The sequence below is a fragment of the Rhinoderma darwinii genome, chromosome 11, assembly GCF_050947455.1.
Source record: "Rhinoderma darwinii isolate aRhiDar2 chromosome 11, aRhiDar2.hap1, whole genome shotgun sequence".
Lineage (NCBI taxonomy): Eukaryota > Metazoa > Chordata > Amphibia > Anura > Rhinodermatidae > Rhinoderma > Rhinoderma darwinii.
The window spans coordinates 101,343,085-101,366,127 of record NC_134697.1 but is presented as its reverse complement, the minus strand read 5'-3'; the positions used below and the strand labels follow the sequence as shown (position 1 = coordinate 101,366,127).

At 50.6% G+C, this 23,043-nt stretch overlaps 2 protein-coding genes across 4 annotated transcripts in view; one reads left to right on the top strand and one right to left on the bottom strand.

The window, feature by feature from the left end:
• RNF20 (ring finger protein 20) overlaps positions 1-23,043 on the bottom strand; it is a 122,599-nt gene that overhangs the window by 18,614 nt on the left and 80,942 nt on the right. For all 3 annotated transcript variants that reach the window (XM_075842286.1, XM_075842287.1, XM_075842285.1), the window contains exons 6-9: positions 22,895-23,013; positions 1,947-2,093; positions 1,789-1,866; positions 207-326 (exon numbers count right to left, since the gene is read on the bottom strand). In XM_075842286.1, the coding sequence (XP_075698401.1) occupies positions 207-326; positions 1,789-1,866; positions 1,947-2,093; positions 22,895-23,013 (464 nt within the window). The remainder of the gene's footprint in view (positions 1-206; positions 327-1,788; positions 1,867-1,946; positions 2,094-22,894; positions 23,014-23,043) is intronic.
• ALDOB (aldolase, fructose-bisphosphate B) overlaps positions 3,204-23,043 on the top strand; it is a 146,273-nt gene continuing 126,433 nt past the window's right edge. The window contains exon 1 of the mRNA XM_075842293.1: positions 3,204-3,208. The gene's annotated coding sequence lies outside the window, so the exon portion shown is untranslated. The remainder of the gene's footprint in view (positions 3,209-23,043) is intronic.

Genomic DNA, 23,043 nt, shown 5'->3' with positions numbered 1-23,043 from the left:
GAGAACAAGAATGTTAAAGGGGTATAAAGCATACTGGCACAATGTATCCCAAATATACAGTGTCATGCCGGTCCGGTGGGTGGCTACACCATAGAAATTTGCGGCTACTTGTTACAGCGAGGTGAACCCAGTGTCCAGAACGCCTCGGACCCCAGTCACCTATGCAATGCACTTATATACAGAGAGATGGGACACTACAAGGATACCTGAAGTTCATGGTTCTCGGAGGAAACATCCTGCAGGTCCTGCCTCAATTTGTCCAATTCCTGCAGGCGATTGACAGCGAGCTCCTTATTCATGTCGACTTCTGACGTCATCTCTTCAAACTGCAGAAAAACACAAGGAAGAGTCTACATGAAGGTCCCCGCTCTGCCATCGCGGTGCTACTATTGCAGGGGTGCCCAGGCTCCCCCGCTCTGCCATCGCGGTGCTACTATTACAGGGTTGTCCAGGCTCCCCCGCTCTGCCATCGCGGTGCTACTATTACAGGGGTTCTCCAGGCTCCCCCGCTCTGCCATCGCGGTGCTAAGATTACAGGGTTGTCCAGGCTCCCCCGCTCTGCCATCGCGGTGCTACTATTACAGGGTTCTCCAGGCTCCCCCGCTCTGCCATCGCGGTGCTACTATTACAGGGTTCTCCAGGCTCCCCCGCTCTGCCATCGCGGTGCTACTATTACAGGGGTGTCCAGGCTCCCCCGCTCTGAAATCGCGGTGCTACTATTACAGGGTTCTCCAGGCTCCCCCGCTCTGCCATCGCGGTGCTACTATTACAGGGGTTGTCCAGGCTCCTCCGCTCTGCCATCGCGGTGCTACTATTACAGGGGTTGTCCAGGCTCCCCGGCTCTGCCATCGGGGTGCTACTATTACAGGGGTGTCCAGGCTCGGGGCTGCTTTTCATCACTGATCACCCATCCACAGGATAGAATATCAGTATATGATCGGTGGGTGTCAGACACTCGGACCCCGCATTGATCAGATGTTGCGGCTGCGGCCGGAAGTGGTGCAGGGATCGGTGCCGGTAGAAGAAGACTCCAGTCACTGTATAGCGGCTATGCTGCAAATGATGAGCTGCAGTAACCCATCACGGCCACTATACAGTGTACCGAGCCTTCTACTGCGGGCACCGACCCCCTGTTTGGCTTCTGGTGCTGATGGGTGCGGGGTACGGGTGCGGGGCTGAATCGGTGCCTGTCAGAATCATGTTATACTGTAATACTTTAGTATTGCAGTATGTTGTGCAAGCCATCCAACCATCGCTGCTTCCAGTTCCCTAGGGAGACTAATAATAAAAGTTACTTTTTTTAATATATATAGATAAAAAAAATGAAAAAATATTAAAAAGTTAAAAAACACAAAAACCTTTTCCCATTATCCCCCAAAAGAAATGTAAAAAAAATATTAACATAACTGGAATCGCCACGTCCGAAAAAAAGTCTCAACACAATATTTAACCCGCACACTGAATGGCGTAAAAAAAAGGAACGTTTTTTGGTCAATTTATCTCTCACAAAAAAAAGGAATAAAAAATTGATCAAAGAGTCTCACATACCCCAAAATAGCACCTACAAATTTGGCATCATATTGACCCGCAAAATAAAATTAACATTTAGTATTTGCCACACGTTAAACGCCGTAAAAACAAAACTCAAAAAACAAGAGGAATCACTGATTGTTCCCCCATTCCACCCCACAAATAATTGTTTCCCGTTTCCCAGGACATTATATGGTGGCGTGATAAACTACAACTTGTCCCGCAAAATACAAGCCCTCTGTCGATGAAGACAAATACCTTCTTGGAGTTGATGGTGATGGTTCCTCCGTACAAGCTGCTTCCCGCGCCGTACACTTTGTAGCCCTTGGAGTTGACCTGTGAAGAGGAGGACTATTAACAATGACATCACGGTGAACATGTGACCGCCCTCTGATGACATCATCCATCTCTCTCACCCTCTCCAGGACCTCAGACAAGTGTCGGTTCAGGCGCTGCTCCCTTTTCCGGACCTTATCAATGTCCCACTGCAGATCTTCAATGAGACCGTCCAGCACGGAGACTCGGGACTCTGCATTTTCCAAACGTGTCTGCAACTGGCTGAACTGGGGGAAAATACAAACCAGTGACTGAAGGACAAGGACGGGAAAGGAAACGGCTCACGTATGGGTCGGCACTCACAGTACACACGCTGGGCCAGCGACATGGATTTTATGATGTTTTTCGTGAACGATGCGGCTCGGTTTTTTTACACCATCATTTTTGCTTTTTTATCAGTTTTAGGCTTGTAGTTTGATATTTTTCTATAGTACGAATAGAGTTACCCTAAAACAGACGGTTTATTTGAGGTCGTCATTGCCTACTGTACATTGTGATATATTACAAGTCTATTTTACAGCATTTACTTGTTTTTTTACATTTATTTTTCTATTATTAGGGCTTGTCCCCCAGATATATTTCTTTGTACACTGAGCTGTTCCACAGGAGGGAGATCGGCCCCTCAGTCACTATTACAGCGGTGATGGGTCTCAGCCTCCGACTCCCGGCCGTACACGTGACCAGAGGAAGAAGCCGCTATTCTATACTCAGCGCTTGTGAAACCCACGTCTCTCTCCAGGGGCCCTGCAGCGTCTGACTGTCGGGCCCCAGTTATTCAGCAGTTCGATCGCTCAGGCCGCAAGCTTACATCTCCGTATATATACACAATGGGCAGTCCTCAAGCAAAGGAAATTGTTTACGGTTTTCCTACAATCAATATTTAGCACCTATCCACAGAATAGGTGATAAATATATGATCGGTGGGGTCGGACCGCTGGGACCCTCACTGATCACATGAATGGGCTTACCGCTCCAGGGAGTTCCATAGGAATGGAGCGAGGGTGCGCCTGCTCGACCCCCCCTCCATTCATTTCTATAGGACTGCTAAAGATAGCGATCAGTCGCCCTATAGAAATGAATGGAGGGGGGGTCCAGCATGCGCATCCTCGCTCCATTCCTATGGAACTCCCAGAAGCGGTAAAGCCCATTCATGTGATCGGTGGGGGTCCCAGCGGTCCGACCCCACCGATCAGATATTTATCACCTATTCTGTGGATACGTGATTACTAATAATTACAGGAATACCACTTTGAATGATAACATTTTGAGCCAATAGAGGGAGCTTGCTGCATACTGAGCTATTCCCGAGCTCTATATATCATCTAGGGAGGTCACCACACCACAATATGGATGTCGATGCCGATACTTCGTGTATATTGTGATTCTCGATACCAAAACGATACTTTCCAACAATAATAATAAAAATAAAAAAAGTTCTTCCATTTCCTGATGTGTGGCGCGAGGTGCGATGATGAACTTTATACCTCCATGTGCCGCACGTTAATAGTAATTAACCCCATCATGTTCCTCAGTCATAATGGACAACATTGGGTTAATGTGTGAGGTAAACGATGAGGTTAATTACTATTAATGTGTAACACATGGACGTTCAACATCATCGAACCGCGCAATAAATAGAGGAAAGGAGGTTTTATTTACAGCGATGCGGCAATGACTGTATCACACATCCGCAGCCCCGCTCTTACATACATGTATTACTATACTGAGCTGTGCAGCCGCAGCCCCGCTCTCATACATTCATGTAATACAATGCTAAGCTGTGCGGCCTCAGCCCCGCTCTCATACATTCATGTATTACAATGCTAAGCCGTGCGGCCGCAGCCCCGCTCTCATACATTCATGTATTACAATGATAAGCTGTGCGGCCTCAGCCCCGCTCTCATACATTCATGTATTACAATGCTAAGCCGTGCGGCCGCAGCCCCGCTCTCATACATTCATGTATTACAATGCTAAGCTGTGCAGCCGCAGCCCCGCTCTCATACATTCATGTATTACAATGCTAAGCTGTGCAGCCGCAGCCCCGCTCTCATACATTCATGTATTACAATGATAAGCTGTGCAGCCGCAGCCCCGCTCTCATACATTCATGTATTACAATGATAAGCTGTGCAGCCGCAGCCCCGCTCTCATACATTCATGTAATACAATGCTAAGCTGTGCGGCCGCAGCCCCGCTCTCATACATTCATGTATTACAATGATAAGCTGTGCGGCCTCAGCCCCGCTCTCATACATTCATGTATTACAATGCTAAGCCGTGCGGCCGCAGCCCCGCTCTCATACATTCATGTATTACAATGCTAAGCTGTGCAGCCGCAGCCCCGCTCTCATACATTCATGTATTACAATGCTAAGCTGTGCAGCCGCAGCCCCGCTCTCATACATTCATGTATTACAATGATAAGCTGTGCAGCCGCAGCCCCGCTCTCATACATTCATGTATTACAATGATAAGCTGTGCAGCCGCAGCCCCGCTCTCATACATTCATGTAATACAATGCTAAGCTGTGCGGCCGCAGCCCCGCTCTCATACATTCATGTATTACAATGATAAGCTGTGCGGCCGCAGCCCCGCTCTCATACATTCATGTGTTACAATGATAAGCTGTGCGGCCGCAGCCCCGCTCTCATACATTCATGTATTACAATGCTAAGCCGTGCGGCCGCAGCCCCGCTCTCATACATTCATGTATTACAATGATAAGCTGTGCGGCCTCAGCCCCGCTCTCATACATTCATGTATTACAATGCTAAGCCGTGCGGCCGCAGCCCCGCTCTCATACATTCATGTATTACAATGATAAGCTGTGCAGCCGCAGCCCCGCTCTCATACATTCATGTAATACAATGCTAAGCTGTGCGGCCGCAGCCCCGCTCTCATACATTCATGTATTACAATGCTAAGCTGTGCGGCCTCAGCCCCGCTCTCATACATTCATGTATTACAATGCTAAGCTGTGCGGCCGCAGCCCCGCTCTCATACACTCATGTATTACAATGCTAAGCTGTGCGGCCGCAGCCCCGCTCTCATACACTCATGTATTACTATACTGAGCTGTGCGGCCTCAGCCCCGCTCTCATACATTCATGTATTACAATGATAAGCTGTGCGGCCGCAGCCCCGCTCTCATACATTCATGTATTACAATGCTAAGCTGTGCGGCCGCAGCCCCGCTCTCATACATTCATGTAATACAATGCTAAGCTGTGCGGCCTCAGCCCCGCTCTCATACATTCATGTATTACAATGCTAAGCTGTGCGGCCGCAGCCCCGCTCTCATACACTCATGTATTACAATGCTAAGCTGTGCGGCCGCAGCCCCGCTCTCATACACTCATGTATTACTATACTGAGCTGTGCGGCCTCAGCCCCGCTCTCATACATTCATGTATTACAATGATAAGCTGTGCGGCCGCAGCCCCGCTCTCATACATTCATGTATTACAATGCTAAGCTGTGCGGCCGCAGCCCCGCTCTCATACACTCATGTATTACAATGCTAAGCTGTGCGGCCTCAGCCCCGCTCTCATACATTCATGTATTACAATGCTAAGCTGTGCGGCCGCAGCCCCGCTCTCATACATTCATGTGTTACAATGCTAAGCTGTGCGGCCTCAGCCCCGCTCTCATACATTCATGTAATACAATGCTAAGCTGTGCGGCCGCAGCCCCGCTCTCATACATTCATGTGTTACAATGATAAGCTGTGCGGCCGCAGCCCCGCTCTCATACATTCATGTATTACAATGCTAAGCTGTGCAGCCGCAGCCCCGCTCTCATACACTCATGTATTACAATGCTAAGCTGTGCGGCCGCAGCCCCGCTCTCATACATTCATGTATTACAATGATAAGCTGTGCGGCCGCAGCCCCGCTCTCATACATTCATGTATTACAATGCTAAGCTGTGCGGCCGCAGCCCCGCTCTCATACATTCATGTATTACAATGCTAAGCTGTGCAGCCGCAGCCCCGCTCTCATACATTCATGTATTACAATGCTAAGCTGTGCGGCCGCAGCCCCGCTCTCATACATTCATGTATTACAATGATAAGCTGTGCGGCCGCAGCCCCGCTCTCATACATTCATGTAATACAATGCTAAGCTGTGCAGCCGCAGCCCCGCTCTCATACATTCATGTATTACAATGCTAAGCTGTGCGGCCTCAGCCCCGCTCTCATACATTCATGTATTACAATGCTAAGCTGTGCAGCCTCAGCCCCGCTCTCATACACTCATGTATTACAATGCTAAGCTGTGCGGCCGCAGCCCCGCTCTCATACACTCATGTATTACAATGCTAAGCTGTGCGGCCTCAGCCCCGCTCTCATACATTCATGTATTACAATGCTAAGCTGTGCGGCCGCAGCCCCGCTCTCATACATTCATGTATTACAATGCTAAGCCGTGCAGACGCAGCCCCGCTCTCATACACTCATGTATTACAATGCTAAGCTGTGCGGCCTCAGCCCCGCTCTCATACATTCATGTGTTACAATGCTTAGCTGTGCGGCCTCAGCCCCGCTCTCATACACTCATGTATTACAATGCTAAGCTGTGCGGCCGCAGCCCCGCTCTCATACATTCATGTATTACAATGCTAAGCCGTGCAGACGCAGCCCCGCTCTCATACACTCATGTATTACAATGCTAAGCTGTGCGGCCTCAGCCCCGCTCTCATACATTCATGTGTTACAATGATAAGCTGTGCGGCCTCAGCCCCGCTCTCATACACTCATGTATTACAATGCTAAGCTGTGCGGCCGCAGCCTCACTCTCATACATTCATGTATTACAATGCTAAGCCGTGCGGCCGCAGCCCCGCTCTCATACATTCATGTATTACAATGCTAAGCTGTGCTGCCTCAGCCCCGCTCTCATACATTCATGTAATACAATGATAAGCTGTGGGGCCGCAGCCTCACTCTCATACATTCATGTAGTACAATGCTAAGCTGTGCAGCCGCAGCCCCGCTCTCATGCATTCATGTAATACAATGATAAGCTGTGGGGCCGCAGCCTCACTCTCATACATTCATGTATTACAATGCTAAGCTGTGCGGCCGCAGCCCCGCTCTCATACATTCATGTATTACAATGCTAAGCTGTGCGGCCGCAGCCCCGCTCTCATACATTCATGTAGTACAATGCTAAGCTGTGCGGCCGCAGCCCCGCTCTCATGCATTCATGTATTACTATACTAAGCTGTGCGGCCGCAGCCCCGCTCTCATACATTCATGTGTTACAATGATAAGCTGTGCGGCCGCAGCCCCGCTTTCATACATTCATGTGTTACAATGCTAAGCTGTGCTGCCGCAGCCCCGCTCTCATACATTCATGTAGTACAATGCTAAGCTGTGCGGCCGCAGCCCCGCTCTCATACATTCATGTGTTACAATGATAAGCTGTGCGGCCGCAGCCCCGCTCTCATACATACATGTATGTATTACTATACTGAGCTGTGCAGCCTCAGCCCCGCTCTCATACATTCATGTGTTACTATACCGAGCTGTGCGGCCGCAGCCCCGCTCTCATACATTCATGTGTTACAATGCTAAGCTGTGCGGCCGCAGCCCCGCTCTCATACATTCATGTATTACAATGATAAGCTGTGCGGCCTCAGCCCCGCTCTCATACATTCATGTATTACAATGCTAAGTTGTGCGGCCGCAGCCCCGCTCTCATACATTCATTTATTACAATGCTAAGCTGTGCGGCCTCAGCCCCGCTCTCATACATTCATGTATTACAATGCTAAGCTATGCGGCCTCAGCCCCGCTCTCATACATTCATGTATTACAATGCTAAGCTGTGCGGCCTCAGCCCCGCTCTCATACATTCATGTATTACAATGATAAGCTGTGCGGCCGCAGCCTCACTCTCATACATTCATGTAATACAATGCTAAGCTGTGCAGCCGCAGCCCCGCTCTCATACATTCATGTAATACAATGCTAAGCTGTGCGGCCGCAGCCCCGCTCTCATACATTCATGTATTACAATGCTAAGCTGTGCGGCCTCAGCCCCGCTCTCATACACTCATGTGTTACAATGCTAAGCTGTGCGGCCGCAGCCCCGCTCTCATACATTCATGTATTACAATGCGAAGCTGTGCGGCCTCAGCCCCGCTCTCATACACTCATGTGTTACAATGCTAAGCTGTGCGGCCGCAGCCCCGCTCTCATACATTCATGTATTACAATGCTAAGCTGTGCGGCCTCAGCCCCGCTCTCATACATTCATGTGTTACAATGATAAGCTGTGCAGCCGCAGCCCCGCTCTCATACATTCATGTATTACAATGCTAAGCTGTGCGGCCTCAGCCCCGCTCTCATACATTCATGTATTACAATGATAAGCCGTGCGGCCTCAGCCCCGCTCTCATACATTCATGTGTTACAATGCTAAGCTGTGCGGCCGCAGCCTCACTCTCATACATTCATGTGTTACAATGCTAAGCTGTGCGGCCTCAGCCCCGCTCTCATACACTCATGTATTACAATGCTAAGCCGTGCGGCCGCAGCCCCGCTCTCATACATTCATGTATTACAATGCTAAGCCGTGCAGCCGCAGCCCCGCTCTCATACATTCATGTGTTACAATGCTAAGCTGTGCTGCCGCAGCCCCGCTCTCATACATTCATGTATTATAATGCTAAGCTGTGCGGCCGCAGCCCCGATCTCATACATTCATGTATTACAATGATAAGCTGTGCGGCCGCAGATCCGCTCTCATACATTCATGTATTACAATGCTAAGCCGTGCAGCCGCAGCCCCGCTCTCATACATTCATGTATTATAATGCTAAGCTGTTCGGCCGCAGCCCCGCTCTCATACATTCATGTATTACAATGCTAAGCCGTGCGGTCGCAGCCCCGCTCTCATACATTCATGTAATACAATGCTAAGCCGTGCGGCCGCAGCCCCGCTCTCATACATTCATGTATTACAATGCTAAGCTGTGCGGCCGCAGCCCCGCTCTCATACATTCATGTATTACAATGCTAAGCTGTGCGGCCGCAGCCCCGCTCTCATACATTCATGTAGTACAATGCTAAGCTGTGCGGCCGCAGCCCCGCTCTCATGCATTCATGTATTACTATACTAAGCTGTGCGGCCGCAGCCCCGCTCTCATACATTCATGTGTTACAATGATAAGCTGTGCGGCCGCAGCCCCGCTCTCATACATTCATGTGTTACAATGCTAAGCTGTGCTGCCGCAGCCCCGCTCTCATACATTCATGTAGTACAATGCTAAGCTGTGCGGCCGCAGCCCCGCTCTCATACATTCATGTGTTACAATGATAAGCTGTGCGGCCGCAGCCCCGCTCTCATACATACATGTATTACTATACTAAGCTGTGCGGCCGCAGCCCCGCTCTCATACATTCATGTGTTACTATACCGAGCTGTGCGGCCGCAGCCCCGCTCTCATACATTCATGTGTTACAATGCTAAGCTGTGCGGCCGCAGCCCCGCTCTCATACATTCATGTATTACAATGATAAGCTGTGCGGCCTCAGCCCCGCTCTCATACATTCATGTATTACAATGCTAAGCTGTGCGGCCGCAGCCCCGCTCTCATACATTCATTTATTACAATGCTAAGCTGTGCGGCCTCAGCCCCGCTCTCATACATTCATGTATTACAATGCTAAGCTGTGCGGCCTCAGCCCCGCTCTCATACATTCATGTATTACAATGCTAAGCTGTGCGGCCTCAGCCCCGCTCTCATACATTCATGTATTACAATGATAAGCTGTGCGGCCGCAGCCTCACTCTCATACATTCATGTAATACAATGCTAAGCTGTGCAGCCGCAGCCCCGCTCTCATACATTCATGTATTACTATACTGAGCTGTGCGGCCGCAGCCCCGCTCCCATACATTCATGTATTACAATGATAAGCCGTGCGGCCGCAGCCCCGCTCTCATACATTCATGTATTACAATGATAAGCCGTGCGGCCTCAGCCCCGCTCTCATACATTCATGTATTACAATGCTAAGCTGTGCAGCCTCAGCCCCGCTCTCATACATTCATGTATTACAATGCTAAGCTGTGCGGCCTCAGCCCCGCTCTCATACATTCATGTATTACAATGCTAAGCTGTGCGGCCTCAGCCCCGCTCTCATACATTCATGTATTACAATGCTAAGCTGTGCGGCCGCAGCCCCGCTCTCATACATTCAAGTATTACAATGCTAAGCTGTGCGGCCGCAGCCCCGCTCTCATACATTCTTGTATTACAATGATAAGCTGTGCGGCCGCAGCCCCGCTCTCATACATTCATGTAATACAATGCTAAGCTGTGCAGCCGCAGCCCCGCTCTCATACATTCATGTGTTACAATGATAAGCTGTGCGGCCGCAGCCCCGCTCTCATACATTCATGTATTACAATGCTAAGCTGTGTAGCCGCAGCCCCGCTCTCATACATTCATGTGTTACAATGCTAAGCTGTGCGGCCGCAGCCCCGCTCTCATACATTCATGTGTTACAATGCTAAGCTGTGCAGCCGCAGCCCCGCTCTCATACATTCATGTGTTACAATGATAAGCTGTGCGGCCGCAGCCCCGCTCTCATACATTCATGTATTACAATGCTAAGCTGTGCGGCCGCAGCCCCGCTCTCATACATTCATGTGTTACACTGCTAAGCTGTGCGGCCTCAGCCCCGCTCTCATACACTCATGTGTTACAATGCTAAGCTGTGCGGCCGCAGCCCCGCTCTCATACATTCATGTGTTACAATGATAAGCTGTGCGGCCTCAGCCCCGCTCTCATACACTCATCTATTACAATGCTAAGCTGTGCAGCCTCAGCCCCGCTCTCATACATTCATGTATTACAATGCTAAGCTGTGCGGCCTCAGCCCCGCTCTCATACACTCATGTGTTACAATGCTAAGCTGTGCGGCCGCAGCCCCGCTCTCATATATTCATGTGTTACAATGATAAGCTGTGCGGCCTCAGCCCCGCTCTCATACATTCATGTGTTACAATGATAAGCTGTGCGGCCTCAGCCCCGCTCTCATACACTCATGTATTACAATGCTAAGCCGTGCGGCCGCAGCCCCGCTCTCATACATTCATGTAATACAATGCTAAGCCGTGCGGCCGCAGCCCCGCTCTCATACATTCATGTATTACAATGCTAAGCCGTGCGGCCGCAGCCCCGCTCTCATACATTCATGTATTACAATGCTAAGCCGTGCGGTCGCAGCCCCGCTCTCATACATTCATGTGTTACAATGCTTAGCTGTGCGGCCGCAGCCCCGCTCTCATACATTCATGTATTACAATGCTAAGCTGTGCGGCCGCAGCCCCGCTCTCATACATTCATGTATTACAATGCTAAGCTGTGCGGCCGCAGCCCCGCTCTCATACATTCATGTATTACAATGCTAAGCCGTGCAGCCGCAGCCCCGCTCTCATACATTCATGTGTTACAATGCTAAGCTGTGCGGCCGCAGCCCCGCTCTCATACATTCATGTATTATAATGCTAAGCTGTGCGGCCGCAGCCCCGCTCTCATACATTCATGTATTACAATGATAAGCTGTGCGGCCGCAGATCCGCTCTCATACATTCATGTATTACAATGCTAAGCCGTGCAGCCGCAGCCCCGCTCTCATACATTCATGTATTATAATGCTAAGCTGTGCGGCCGCAGCCCCGCTCTCATACATTCATGTAATACAATGCTAAGCCGTGCGGCCGCAGCCCCGCTCTCATACATTCATGTAATACAATGCTAAGCCGTGCGGCCGCAGCCCCGCTCTCATATATTCATGTATTACAATGCTAAGCTGTGCGGCCGCAGCCCCGCTCTCATACATTCATGTATTACAATGCTAAGCTGTGCGGCCGCAGCCCCGCTCTCATACATTCATGTAGTACAATGCTAAGCTGTGCGGCCGCAGCCCCGCTCTCGTGCATTCGTGTATTACTATACTAAGCTGTGCGGCCGCAGCCCCGCTCTCATACATTCATGTGTTACAATGATAAGCTGTGCGGCCGCAGCCCCGCTCTCATACATTCATGTGTTACAATGCTAAGCTGTGCTGCCGCAGCCCCGCTCTCATACATTCATGTAGTACAATGCTAAGCTGTGCGGCCGCAGCCCCGCTCTCATACATTCATGTGTTACAATGATAAGCTGTGCGGCCGTAGCCCCGCTCTCATACATACATGTATGTATTACTATACTGAGCTGTGCAGCCTCAGCCCCGCTCTCATACATTCATGTATTACTATACTAAGCTGTGCGGCCGCAGCCCCGCTCTCATACATTCATGTGTTACTATACCGAGCTGTGCGGCCGCAGCCCCGCTCTCATACATTCATGTATTACAATGATAAGCTGTGCGGCCTCAGCCCCGCTCTCATACATTCATGTATTACAATGCTAAGCTGTGCGGCCTCAGCCCCGCTCTCATACATTCATGTATTACAATGCTAAGCTGTGCGGCCTCAGCCCCGCTCTCATACATTCATGTATTACAATGCTAAGCTGTGCGGCCTCAGCCCCGCTCTCATACATTCATGTATTACAATGATAAGCTGTGCGGCCGCAGCCTCACTCTCATACATTCATGTAATACAATGCTAAGCTGTGCAGCCGCAGCCCCGCTCTCATACATTCATGTAATACAATGCTAAGCTGTGCAGCCGCAGCCCCGCTCTCATACATTCATGTGTTACAATGATAAGCTGTGCGGCCGCAGCCCCGCTCTCATACATTCATGTGTTACAATGATAAGCTGTGCGGCCGCAGCCTCACTCTCATACATTCATGTATTACAATGCTAAGCTGTGTAGCCGCAGCCCCGCTCTCATACATTCATGTGTTACAATGCTAAGCTGTGCGGCCGCAGCCCCGCTCTCATACATTCATGTGTTACTATACCGAGCTCTGCGGCCGCAGCCCCGCTCTCATACATTCATGTATTACAATGCTAAGCCGTGCGGCCGCAGCCCCGCTCTCATACATTCATGTGTTACAATGATAAGCTGTGCAGCCGCAGCCCCGCTCTCATACAATCATGTGTTACAATGCTAAGCTGTGCGGCCGCAGCCCCGGTCTCATACATTCATGTATTACAATGCTAAGCTGTGCGGCCGCAGCCCCGCTCTCATACATTCATGTGTTACAATGATAAGCTGTGCGGCCTCAGCCCCGCTCTCATACATTCATGTATTACAATGCTAAGCCGTGCGGCCGCAGCCCCTCTCTCATACATTCATGTATTACAATGCTAAGCCGTGCGGCCGGAGCCCCGCTCTCATACATTCATGTATTACAATGCTAAGCTGTACGGCCTCAGCCCCGCTCTCATACATTCATGTATTACAATGCTAAGCTGTGCGGCCGCAGCCTCACTCTCATACATTCATGTAATACAATACTAAGCTGTGCGGCCGCAGCCCCGCTCTCATATATTCATGTATTACAATGCTAAGCCGTGCAGCCGCAGCCCCGCTCTCATACATTCATGTATTACAATGCTAAGCTGTGCAGCCGCAGCCCCGCTCTCATACATTCATGTATTACAATGCTAAGCCGTGCGGCCGCAGCCCCGCTCTCATACATTCATGTAATACAATGCTAAGCCGTGCGGCCGCAGCCCCGCTCTCATACATTCATGTATTACAATGCTAAGCTGTGCGGCCGCAGCCCCGCTCTCATACATTCATGTATTACAATGCTAAGCTGTGCGGCCGCAGCCCCGCTCTCATACATTCATGTAGTACAATGCTAAGCTGTGCGGCCGCAGCCCCGCTCTCATGCATTCATGTATTACTATACTAAGCTGTGCGGCCGCAGCCCCGCTCTCATACATTCATGTGTTACAATGATAAGCTGTGCGGCCGCAGCCCCGCTCTCATACATTCATGTGTTACAATGCTAAGCTGTGCTGCCGCAGCCCCGCTCTCATACATTCATGTAGTACAATGCTAAGCTGTGCGGCCGCAGCCCCGCTCTCATACATTCATGTGTTACAATGATAAGCTGTGCGGCCGCAGCCCCGCTCTCATACATACATGTATGTATTACTATACTGAGCTGTGCAGCCTCAGCCCCGCTCTCATACATTCATGTATTACTATACTAAGCTGTGCGGCCGCAGCCCCGCTCTCATACATTCATGTATTACAATGCTAAGATGTGCGGCCGCAGCCCCGCTCTCATACATTCATGTGTTACTATACCGAGCTGTGCGGCCGCAGCCCCGCTCTCATACATTCATGTGTTACAATGTTAAGCTGTGCGGCCGCAGCCCCGCTCTCATACATTCATGTATTACAATGCTAAGCTGTGCGGCCGCAGCCCCGCTCTCATACATTCATGTATTACAATGCTAAGCTGTGCGGCCTCAGCCCCGCTCTCATACATTCATGTATTACAATGCTAAGCTGTGCGGCCGCAGCCCCGCTCTTATACATTCATGTATTACAATGCTAAGCTGTGCGGCCTCAGCCCCGCTCTCATACATTCATGTATTACAATGATAAGCTGTGGGGCCGCAGCCTCACTCTCATACATTCATGTAATACAATGCTAAGCTGTGCAGCCGCAGCCCCGCTCTCATACATTCATGTATTACTATACTGAGCTGTGCGGCCGCAGCCCCGCTCTCATACATTCATGTATTACAATGATAAGCTGTGCAGCCGCAGCCCCGCTCTCATACATTCATGTATTACAATGCTAAGCTGTGCGGCCTCAGCCCCGCTCTCATACATTCATGTATTACAATGCTAAGCTGTGCGGCCGCAGCCCCGCTCTCATACACTCATGTATTACTATACTGAGCTGTGCGGCCTCAGCCCCGCTCTCATACATTCATGTATTACAATGCTAAGCTGTGCGGCCGCAGCCCCGCTCTCATACATTCATGTATTACAATGATAAGCTGTGCGGCCGCAGCCTCACTCTCATACATTCATGTAATACAATGCTAAGCTGTGCAGCCGCAGCCCCGCTCTCATACATTCATGTGTTACAATGATAAGCTGTGCGGCCGCAGCCTCACTCTCATACATTCATGTAATACAATGCTAAGCTGTGCAGCCGCAGCCCCGCTCTCATACATTCATGTGTTACAATGATAAGCTGTGCGGCCGCAGCCTCACTCTCATACATTCATGTATTACAATGCTAAGCTGTGTAGCCTTAGCCCCGCTCTCATACATTCATGTGTTACTATACCGAGCTCTGCGGCCGCAGCCCCGCTCTCATACATTCATGTATTACAATGCTAAGCTGTGCGGCCGCAGCCCCGCTCTCATACATTCATGTGTTACAATGATAAGCTGTGCAGCCGCAGCCCCGCTCTCATACAATCATGTGTTACAATGCTAAGCTGTGCGGCCGCAGCCCCGCTCTCATACATTCATGTATTACAATGCTAAGCTGTGCGGCCTCAGCCCCGCTCTCATACATTCATGTATTACAATGCTAAGCCGTGCAGCCGCAGCCCCGCTCTCATACATTCATGTATTACAATGCTAAGCCGTGCAGCCGCAGCCCCGCTCTCATGCATTCATGTATTACTATACTAAGCTGTGCGGCCGCAGCCCCGCTCTCATACATTCATGTGTTACAATGATAAGCTGTGCGGCCGCAGCCCCGCTCTCATACATTCATGTGTTACAATGCTAAGCTGTGCTGCCGCAGCCCCGCTCTCATACATTCATGTAGTACAATGCTAAGCTGTGCGGCCGCAGCCCCGCTCTCATACATTCATGTGTTACAATGCTAAGCTGTGCGGCCGCAGCCCCGCTCTCATACATACATGTATTACTATACTAAGCTGTGCGGCCGCAGCCCCGCTCTCATACATTCATGTGTTACTATACCGAGCTGTGCGGCCGCAGCCCCGCTCTCATACATTCATGTGTTACAATGCTAAGCTGTGCGGCCGCAGCCCCGCTCTCATACATTCATGTATTACAATGATAAGCTGTGCGGCCTCAGCCCCGCTCTCATACATTCATGTATTACAATGCTAAGCTGTGCGGCCGCAGCCCCGCTCTCATACATTCATTTATTACAATGCTAAGCTGTGCGGCCTCAGCCCCGCTCTCATACATTCATGTATTACAATGCTAAGCTGTGCGGCCTCAGCCCCGCTCTCATACATTCATGTATTACAATGCTAAGCTGTGCGGCCTCAGCCCCGCTCTCATACATTCATGTATTACAATGATAAGCTGTGCGGCCGCAGCCTCACTCTCATACATTCATGTAATACAATGCTAAGCTGTGCAGCCGCAGCCCCGCTCTCATACATTCATGTATTACTATACTGAGCTGTGCGGCCGCAGCCCCGCTCCCATACATTCATGTATTACAATGATAAGCCGTGCGGCCGCAGCCCCGCTCTCATACATTCATGTATTACAATGATAAGCCGTGCGGCCTCAGCCCCGCTCTCATACATTCATGTATTACAATGCTAAGCTGTGCAGCCTCAGCCCCGCTCTCATACATTCATGTATTACAATGCTAAGCTGTGCGGCCTCAGCCCCGCTCTCATACATTCATGTATTACAATGCTAAGCTGTGCGGCCTCAGCCCCGCTCTCATACATTCATGTATTACAATGCTAAGCTGTGCGGCCGCAGCCCCGCTCTCATACATTCATGTATTACAATGCTAAGCTGTGCGGCCTCAGCCCCGCTCTCATACATTCATGTATTACAATGCTAAGCTGTGCGGCCGCAGCCCCGCTCTCATACATTCATGTATTACAATGATAAGCTGTGCGGCCGCAGCCCCGCTCTCATACATTCATGTAATACAATGCTAAGCTGTGCAGCCGCAGCCCCGCTCTCATACATTCATGTGTTACAATGATAAGCTGTGCGGCCGCAGCCCCGCTCTCATACATTCATGTATTACAATGCTAAGCTGTGTAGCCGCAGCCCCGCTCTCATACATTCATGTGTTACAATGCTAAGCTGTGCGGCCGCAGCCCCGCTCTCATACATTCATGTGTTACTATACCGAGCTCTGCGGCCGCAGCCCCGCTCTCATACATTCATGTATTACAATGCTAAGCTGTGCGGCCGCAGCCCCGCTCTCATACATTCATGTGTTACAATGCTAAGCTGTGCGGCCTCAGCCCCGCTCTCATACACTCATGTGTTACAATGCTAAGCTGTGCGGCCGCAGCCCCGCTCTCATACATTCATGTGTTACAATGATAAGCTGTGCGGCCTCAGCCCCGCTCTCATACACTCATCTATTACAATGCTAAGCTGTGCAGCCTCAGCCCCGCTCTCATACATTCATGTATTACAATGCTAAGCTGTGCGGCCTCAGCCCCGCTCTCATACACTCATGTGTTACAATGCTAAGCTGTGCGGCCGCAGCCCCGCTCTCATACATTCATGTGTTACAATGATAAGCTGTGCGGCCTCAGCCCCGCTCTCATACACTCATGTATTACAATGCTAAGCCGTGCGGCCGCAGCCCCGCTCTCATACATTCATGTAATACAATGCTAAGCCGTGCGGCCGCAGCCCCGCTCTCATACATTCATGTATTACAATGCTAAGCCGTGCGGCCGCAGCCCCGCTCTCATACATTCATGTATTACAATGCTAAGCCGTGCGGCCGCAGCCCCGCTCTCATACATTCATGTGTTACAATGCTTAGCTGTGCGGCCGCAGCCCCGCTCTCATACATTCATGTATTACAATGCTAAGCTGTGCGGCCGCAGCCCCGCTCTCATACATTCATGTATTACAATGCTAAGCTGTGCGGCCGCAGCCCCGCTCTCATACATTCATGTATTACAATGCTAAGCCGTGCAGCCGCAGCCCCGCTCTCATACATTCATGTGTTACAATGCTAAGCTGTGCGGCCGCAGCCCCGCTCTCATACATTCATGTATTATAATGCTAAGCTGTGCGGCCGCAGCCCCGCTCTCATACATTCATGTATTACAATGATAAGCTGTGCGGCCGCAGATCCGCTCTCATACATTCATGTATTACAATGCTAAGCCGTGCAGCCGCAGCCCCGCTCTCATACATTCATGTATTATAATGCTAAGCTGTGCGGCCGCAGCCCCGCTCTCATACATTCATGTATTACAATGCTAAGCCGTGCGGCCGCAGCCCCGCTCTCATACATTCATGTAATACAATGCTAAGCCGTGCGGCCGCAGCCCCGCTCTCATACATTCATGTATTACAATGCTAAGCTGTGCGGCCGCAGCCCCGCTCTCATACATTCATGTATTACAATGCTAAGCTGTGCGGCCGCAGCCCCGCTCTCATACATTCATGTGTTACAATGATAAGCTGTGCGGCCGCAGCCCCGCTCTCATACATTCATGTGTTACAATGCTAAGCTGTGCTGCCGCAGCCCCGCTCTCATACATTCATGTAGTACAATGCTAAGCTGTGCGGCCGCAGCCCCGCTCTCATACATTCATGTGTTACAATGATAAGCTGTGCGGCCGTAGCCCCGCTCTCATACATACATGTATGTATTACTATACTGAGCTGTGCAGCCTCAGCCCCGCTCTCATACATTCATGTATTACTATACTAAGCTGTGCGGCCGCAGCCCCGCTCTCATACATTCATGTGTTACTATACCGAGCTGTGCGGCCGCAGCCCCGCTCTCATACATTCATGTGTTACAATGCTAAGCTGTGCGGCCGCAGCCCCGCTCTCATATATTCATGTATTACAATGATAAGCTGTGCGGCCTCAGCCCCGCTCTCATACATTCATGTATTACAATGCTAAGCTGTGCGGCCTCAGCCCCGCTCTCATACATTCATGTATTACAATGCTAAGCTGTGCGGCCTCAGCCCCGCTCTCATACATTCATGTATTACAATGCTAAGCTGTGCGGCCTCAGCCCCGCTCTCATACATTCATGTATTACAATGATAAGCTGTGCGGCCGCAGCCTCACTCTCATACATTCATGTAATACAATGCTAAGCTGTGCAGCCGCAGCCCCGCTCTCATACATTCATGTAATACAATGCTAAGCTGTGCAGCCGCAGCCCCGCTCTCATACATTCATGTGTTACAATGATAAGCTGTGCGGCCGCAGCCCCGCTCTCATACATTCATGTGTTACAATGATAAGCTGTGCGGCCGCAGCCTCACTCTCATACATTCATGTATTACAATGCTAAGCTGTGTAGCCGCAGCCCCGCTCTCATACATTCATGTGTTACAATGCTAAGCTGTGCGGCCGCAGCCCCGCTCTCATACATTCATGTGTTACTATACCGAGCTCTGCGGCCGCAGCCCCGCTCTCATACATTCATGTATTACAATGCTAAGCTGTGCGGCCGCAGCCCCGCTCTCATACATTCATGTGTTACAATGATAAGCTGTGCAGCCGCAGCCCCGCTCTCATACAATCATGTGTTACAATGCTAAGCTGTGCGGCCGCAGCCCCGCTCTCATACATTCATGTATTACAATGCTAAGCTGTGCGGCCGCAGCCCCGCTCTCATACATTCATGTGTTACAATGATAAGCTGTGCGGCCTCAGCCCCGCTCTCATACATTCATGTATTACAATGCTAAGCCGTGCGGCCGCAGCCCCTCTCTCATACATTCATGTATTACAATGCTAAGCCGTGCGGCCGGAGCCCCGCTCTCATACATTCATGTATTACAATGCTAAGCTGTACGGCCTCAGCCCCGCTCTCATACATTCATGTATTACAATGCTAAGCTGTGCGGCCGCAGCCTCACTCTCATACATTCATGTAATACAATACTAAGCTGTGCGGCCGCAGCCCCGCTCTCATATATTCATGTATTACAATGCTAAGCCGTGCAGCCGCAGCCCCGCTCTCATACATTCATGTATTACAATGCTAAGCTGTGCGGCCGCAGCCCCGCTCTCATACATTCATGTATTACAATGCTAAGCCGTGCGGCCGCAGCCCCGCTCTCATACATTCATGTAATACAATGCTAAGCCGTGCGGCCGCAGCCCCGCTCTCATACATTCATGTATTACAATGCTAAGCTGTGCGGCCGCAGCCCCGCTCTCATACATTCATGTGTTACAATGCTAAGCTGTGCTGCCGCAGCCCCGCTCTCATACATTCATGTAGTACAATGCTAAGCTGTGCGGCCGCAGCCCCGCTCTCATACATTCATGTGTTACAATGATAAGCTGTGCGGCCGCAGCCCCGCTCTCATACATACATGTATGTATTACTATACTGAGCTGTGCAGCCTCAGCCCCGCTCTCATACATTCATGTATTACTATACTAAGCTGTGCGGCCGCAGCCCCGCTCTCATACATTCATGTATTACAATGCTAAGATGTGCGGCCGCAGCCCCGCTCTCATACATTCATGTGTTACTATACCGAGCTGTGCGGCCGCAGCCCCGCTCTCATACATTCATGTGTTACAATGTTAAGCTGTGCGGCCGCAGCCCCGCTCTCATACATTCATGTATTACAATGATAAGCTGTGCGGCCGCAGCCCCGCTCTCATACATTCATGTATTACAATGCTAAGCTGTGCGGCCTCAGCCCCGCTCTCATACATTCATGTATTACAATGCTAAGCTGTGCGGCCGCAGCCCCGCTCTTATACATTCATGTATTACAATGCTAAGCTGTGCGGCCTCAGCCCCGCTCTCATACATTCATGTATTACAATGATAAGCTGTGGGGCCGCAGCCTCACTCTCATACATTCATGTAATACAATGCTAAGCTGTGCAGCCGCAGCCCCGCTCTCATACATTCATGTATTACTATACTGAGCTGTGCGGCCGCAGCCCCGCTCTCATACATTCATGTATTACAATGATAAGCTGTGCAGCCGCAGCCCCGCTCTCATACATTCATGTATTACAATGCTAAGCTGTGCGGCCTCAGCCCCGCTCTCATACATTCATGTATTACAATGCTAAGCTGTGCGGCCGCAGCCCCGCTCTCATACACTCATGTATTACTATACTGAGCTGTGCGGCCTCAGCCCCGCTCTCATACATTCATGTATTACAATGCTAAGCTGTGCGGCCGCAGCCCCGCTCTCATACATTCATGTATTACAATGATAAGCTGTGCGGCCGCAGCCTCACTCTCATACATTCATGTAATACAATGCTAAGCTGTGCAGCCGCAGCCCCGCTCTCATACATTCATGTGTTACAATGATAAGCTGAGCGGCCGCAGCCTCACTCTCATACATTCATGTAATACAATGCTAAGCTGTGCAGCCGCAGCCCCGCTCTCATACATTCATGTGTTACAATGATAAGCTGTGCGGCCGCAGCCCCGCTCTCATACATTCATGTGTTACAATGATAAGCTGTGCGGCCGCAGCCTCACTCTCATACATTCATGTATTACAATGCTAAGCTGTGTAGCCTTAGCCCCGCTCTCATACATTCATGTGTTACTATACCGAGCTCTGCGGCCGCAGCCCCGCTCTCATACATTCATGTATTACAATGCTAAGCTGTGCGGCCGCAGCCCCGCTCTCATACATTCATGTGTTACAATGATAAGCTGTGCGGCCGCAGCCCCGCTCTCATACATTCATGTATTACAATGCTAAGCTGTGCAGCCGCAGCCCCGCTCTCATACATTCATGTATTACAATGCTAAGCCGTGCAGCCGCAGCCCCGCTCTCATACATTCATGTATTACAATGCAAAGCCGTGCGGCCGCAGCCCCGCTCTCATACATTCATGTGTTACAATGCTAAGCCGTGCGGCCGCAGCCCCGCTCTCATACATTCATGTGTTACAATGCTAAGCTGTGCGGCCGCAGCCCCGCTCTCATACATTCATGTATTACAATGCTAAGCTGTGCGGCCGTAGCCCCGCTCTCATACATTCATGTATTACAATGATAAGCTGTGCGGCCGCAGCCCCGCTCTCATACATTCATGTATTACAATGCTAAGCTGTGCGGCCGCAGCCCCGCTCTCATACATTCATGTATTACAATGCTAAGCTGTGCAGCCGCAGCCCCGCTCTCATACATTCATGTGTTACAATGCTAAGCTGTGCGGCCTCAGCCCCGCTCTCATACATTCATGTGTTACAATGCTAAGCTGTGCGGCCTCAGCCCCGCTCTCATACATTCATGTGTTACAATGCTAAGCTGTGCGGCCGCAGCCCCGCTCTCATACATTCATGTATTACAATGCTAAGCTGTGCGGCCGTAGCCCCGCTCTCATACATTCATGTATTACAATGATAAGCTGTGCGGCCGCAGCCCCGCTCTCATACATTCATGTATTACAATGCTAAGCTGTGCGGCCGCAGCCCCGCTCTCATACATTCATGTATTACAATGCTAAGCTGTGCGGCCGTAGCCCCGCTCTCATACATTCATGTATTACAATGATAAGCTGTTCGGCCGCAGCCCCGCTCTCATACATTCATGTATTACAATGCTAAGCTGTGCGGCCGCAGCCCCGCTCTCATACATTCATGTATTACAATGCTAAGCTGTGCAGCCGCAGCCCCGCTCTCATACATACATGTATTACAATTCTAAGCCGTGCGGCCCCAGCTTAGTGTCGAAATACATGAAATAACGGTATCGACCTGTTTGAGGGTGTACGGTATCGAAACAGTATCAAAGTTTCGATGCATAGTCTATCCCTAATATGAACAGTATGCAGTAAAAGCTCCCCCTAGTGGTGGCTAAAGATTCACTAAGAAATTAATGTCTAGGCCATCAATGTTTGATTTATGGGGGCCCGACCTCCAGGACCCCAGCCCATCAGCACAATGTAGGGGGGCAGCGCTTCATTGTTTACACCGGCTCATACGTACGAGTGGCTGTGACTGCTACTCCAACTCAATGGGTCAAGTGAATGTGACCAGCTGTAGTCGCCGGTATGAATGGGACGTGGCACTCGTAACCCTTTATTGTGCTGATCGTCAGGGGTCCCAGAGGGATAAGCCATCAAAGTTCAGGTCCCGGAGGTGTTAAAGATTGGACATAAGTGTAAGAGACGGGAATTGCGGCAAACCTCTTGCGTCATGCTCTGCTGCTTCTCCTGCAGCCTCTTGCACAGCTGCTGCAGGCGCATGTTCTCATTATTCAGCATAGAGCTCAGCTCTTTGACTGCCTCCTCCATCTGCGACGGGTCTACGGATAGAAAAAGAGCGGACGCTAAAT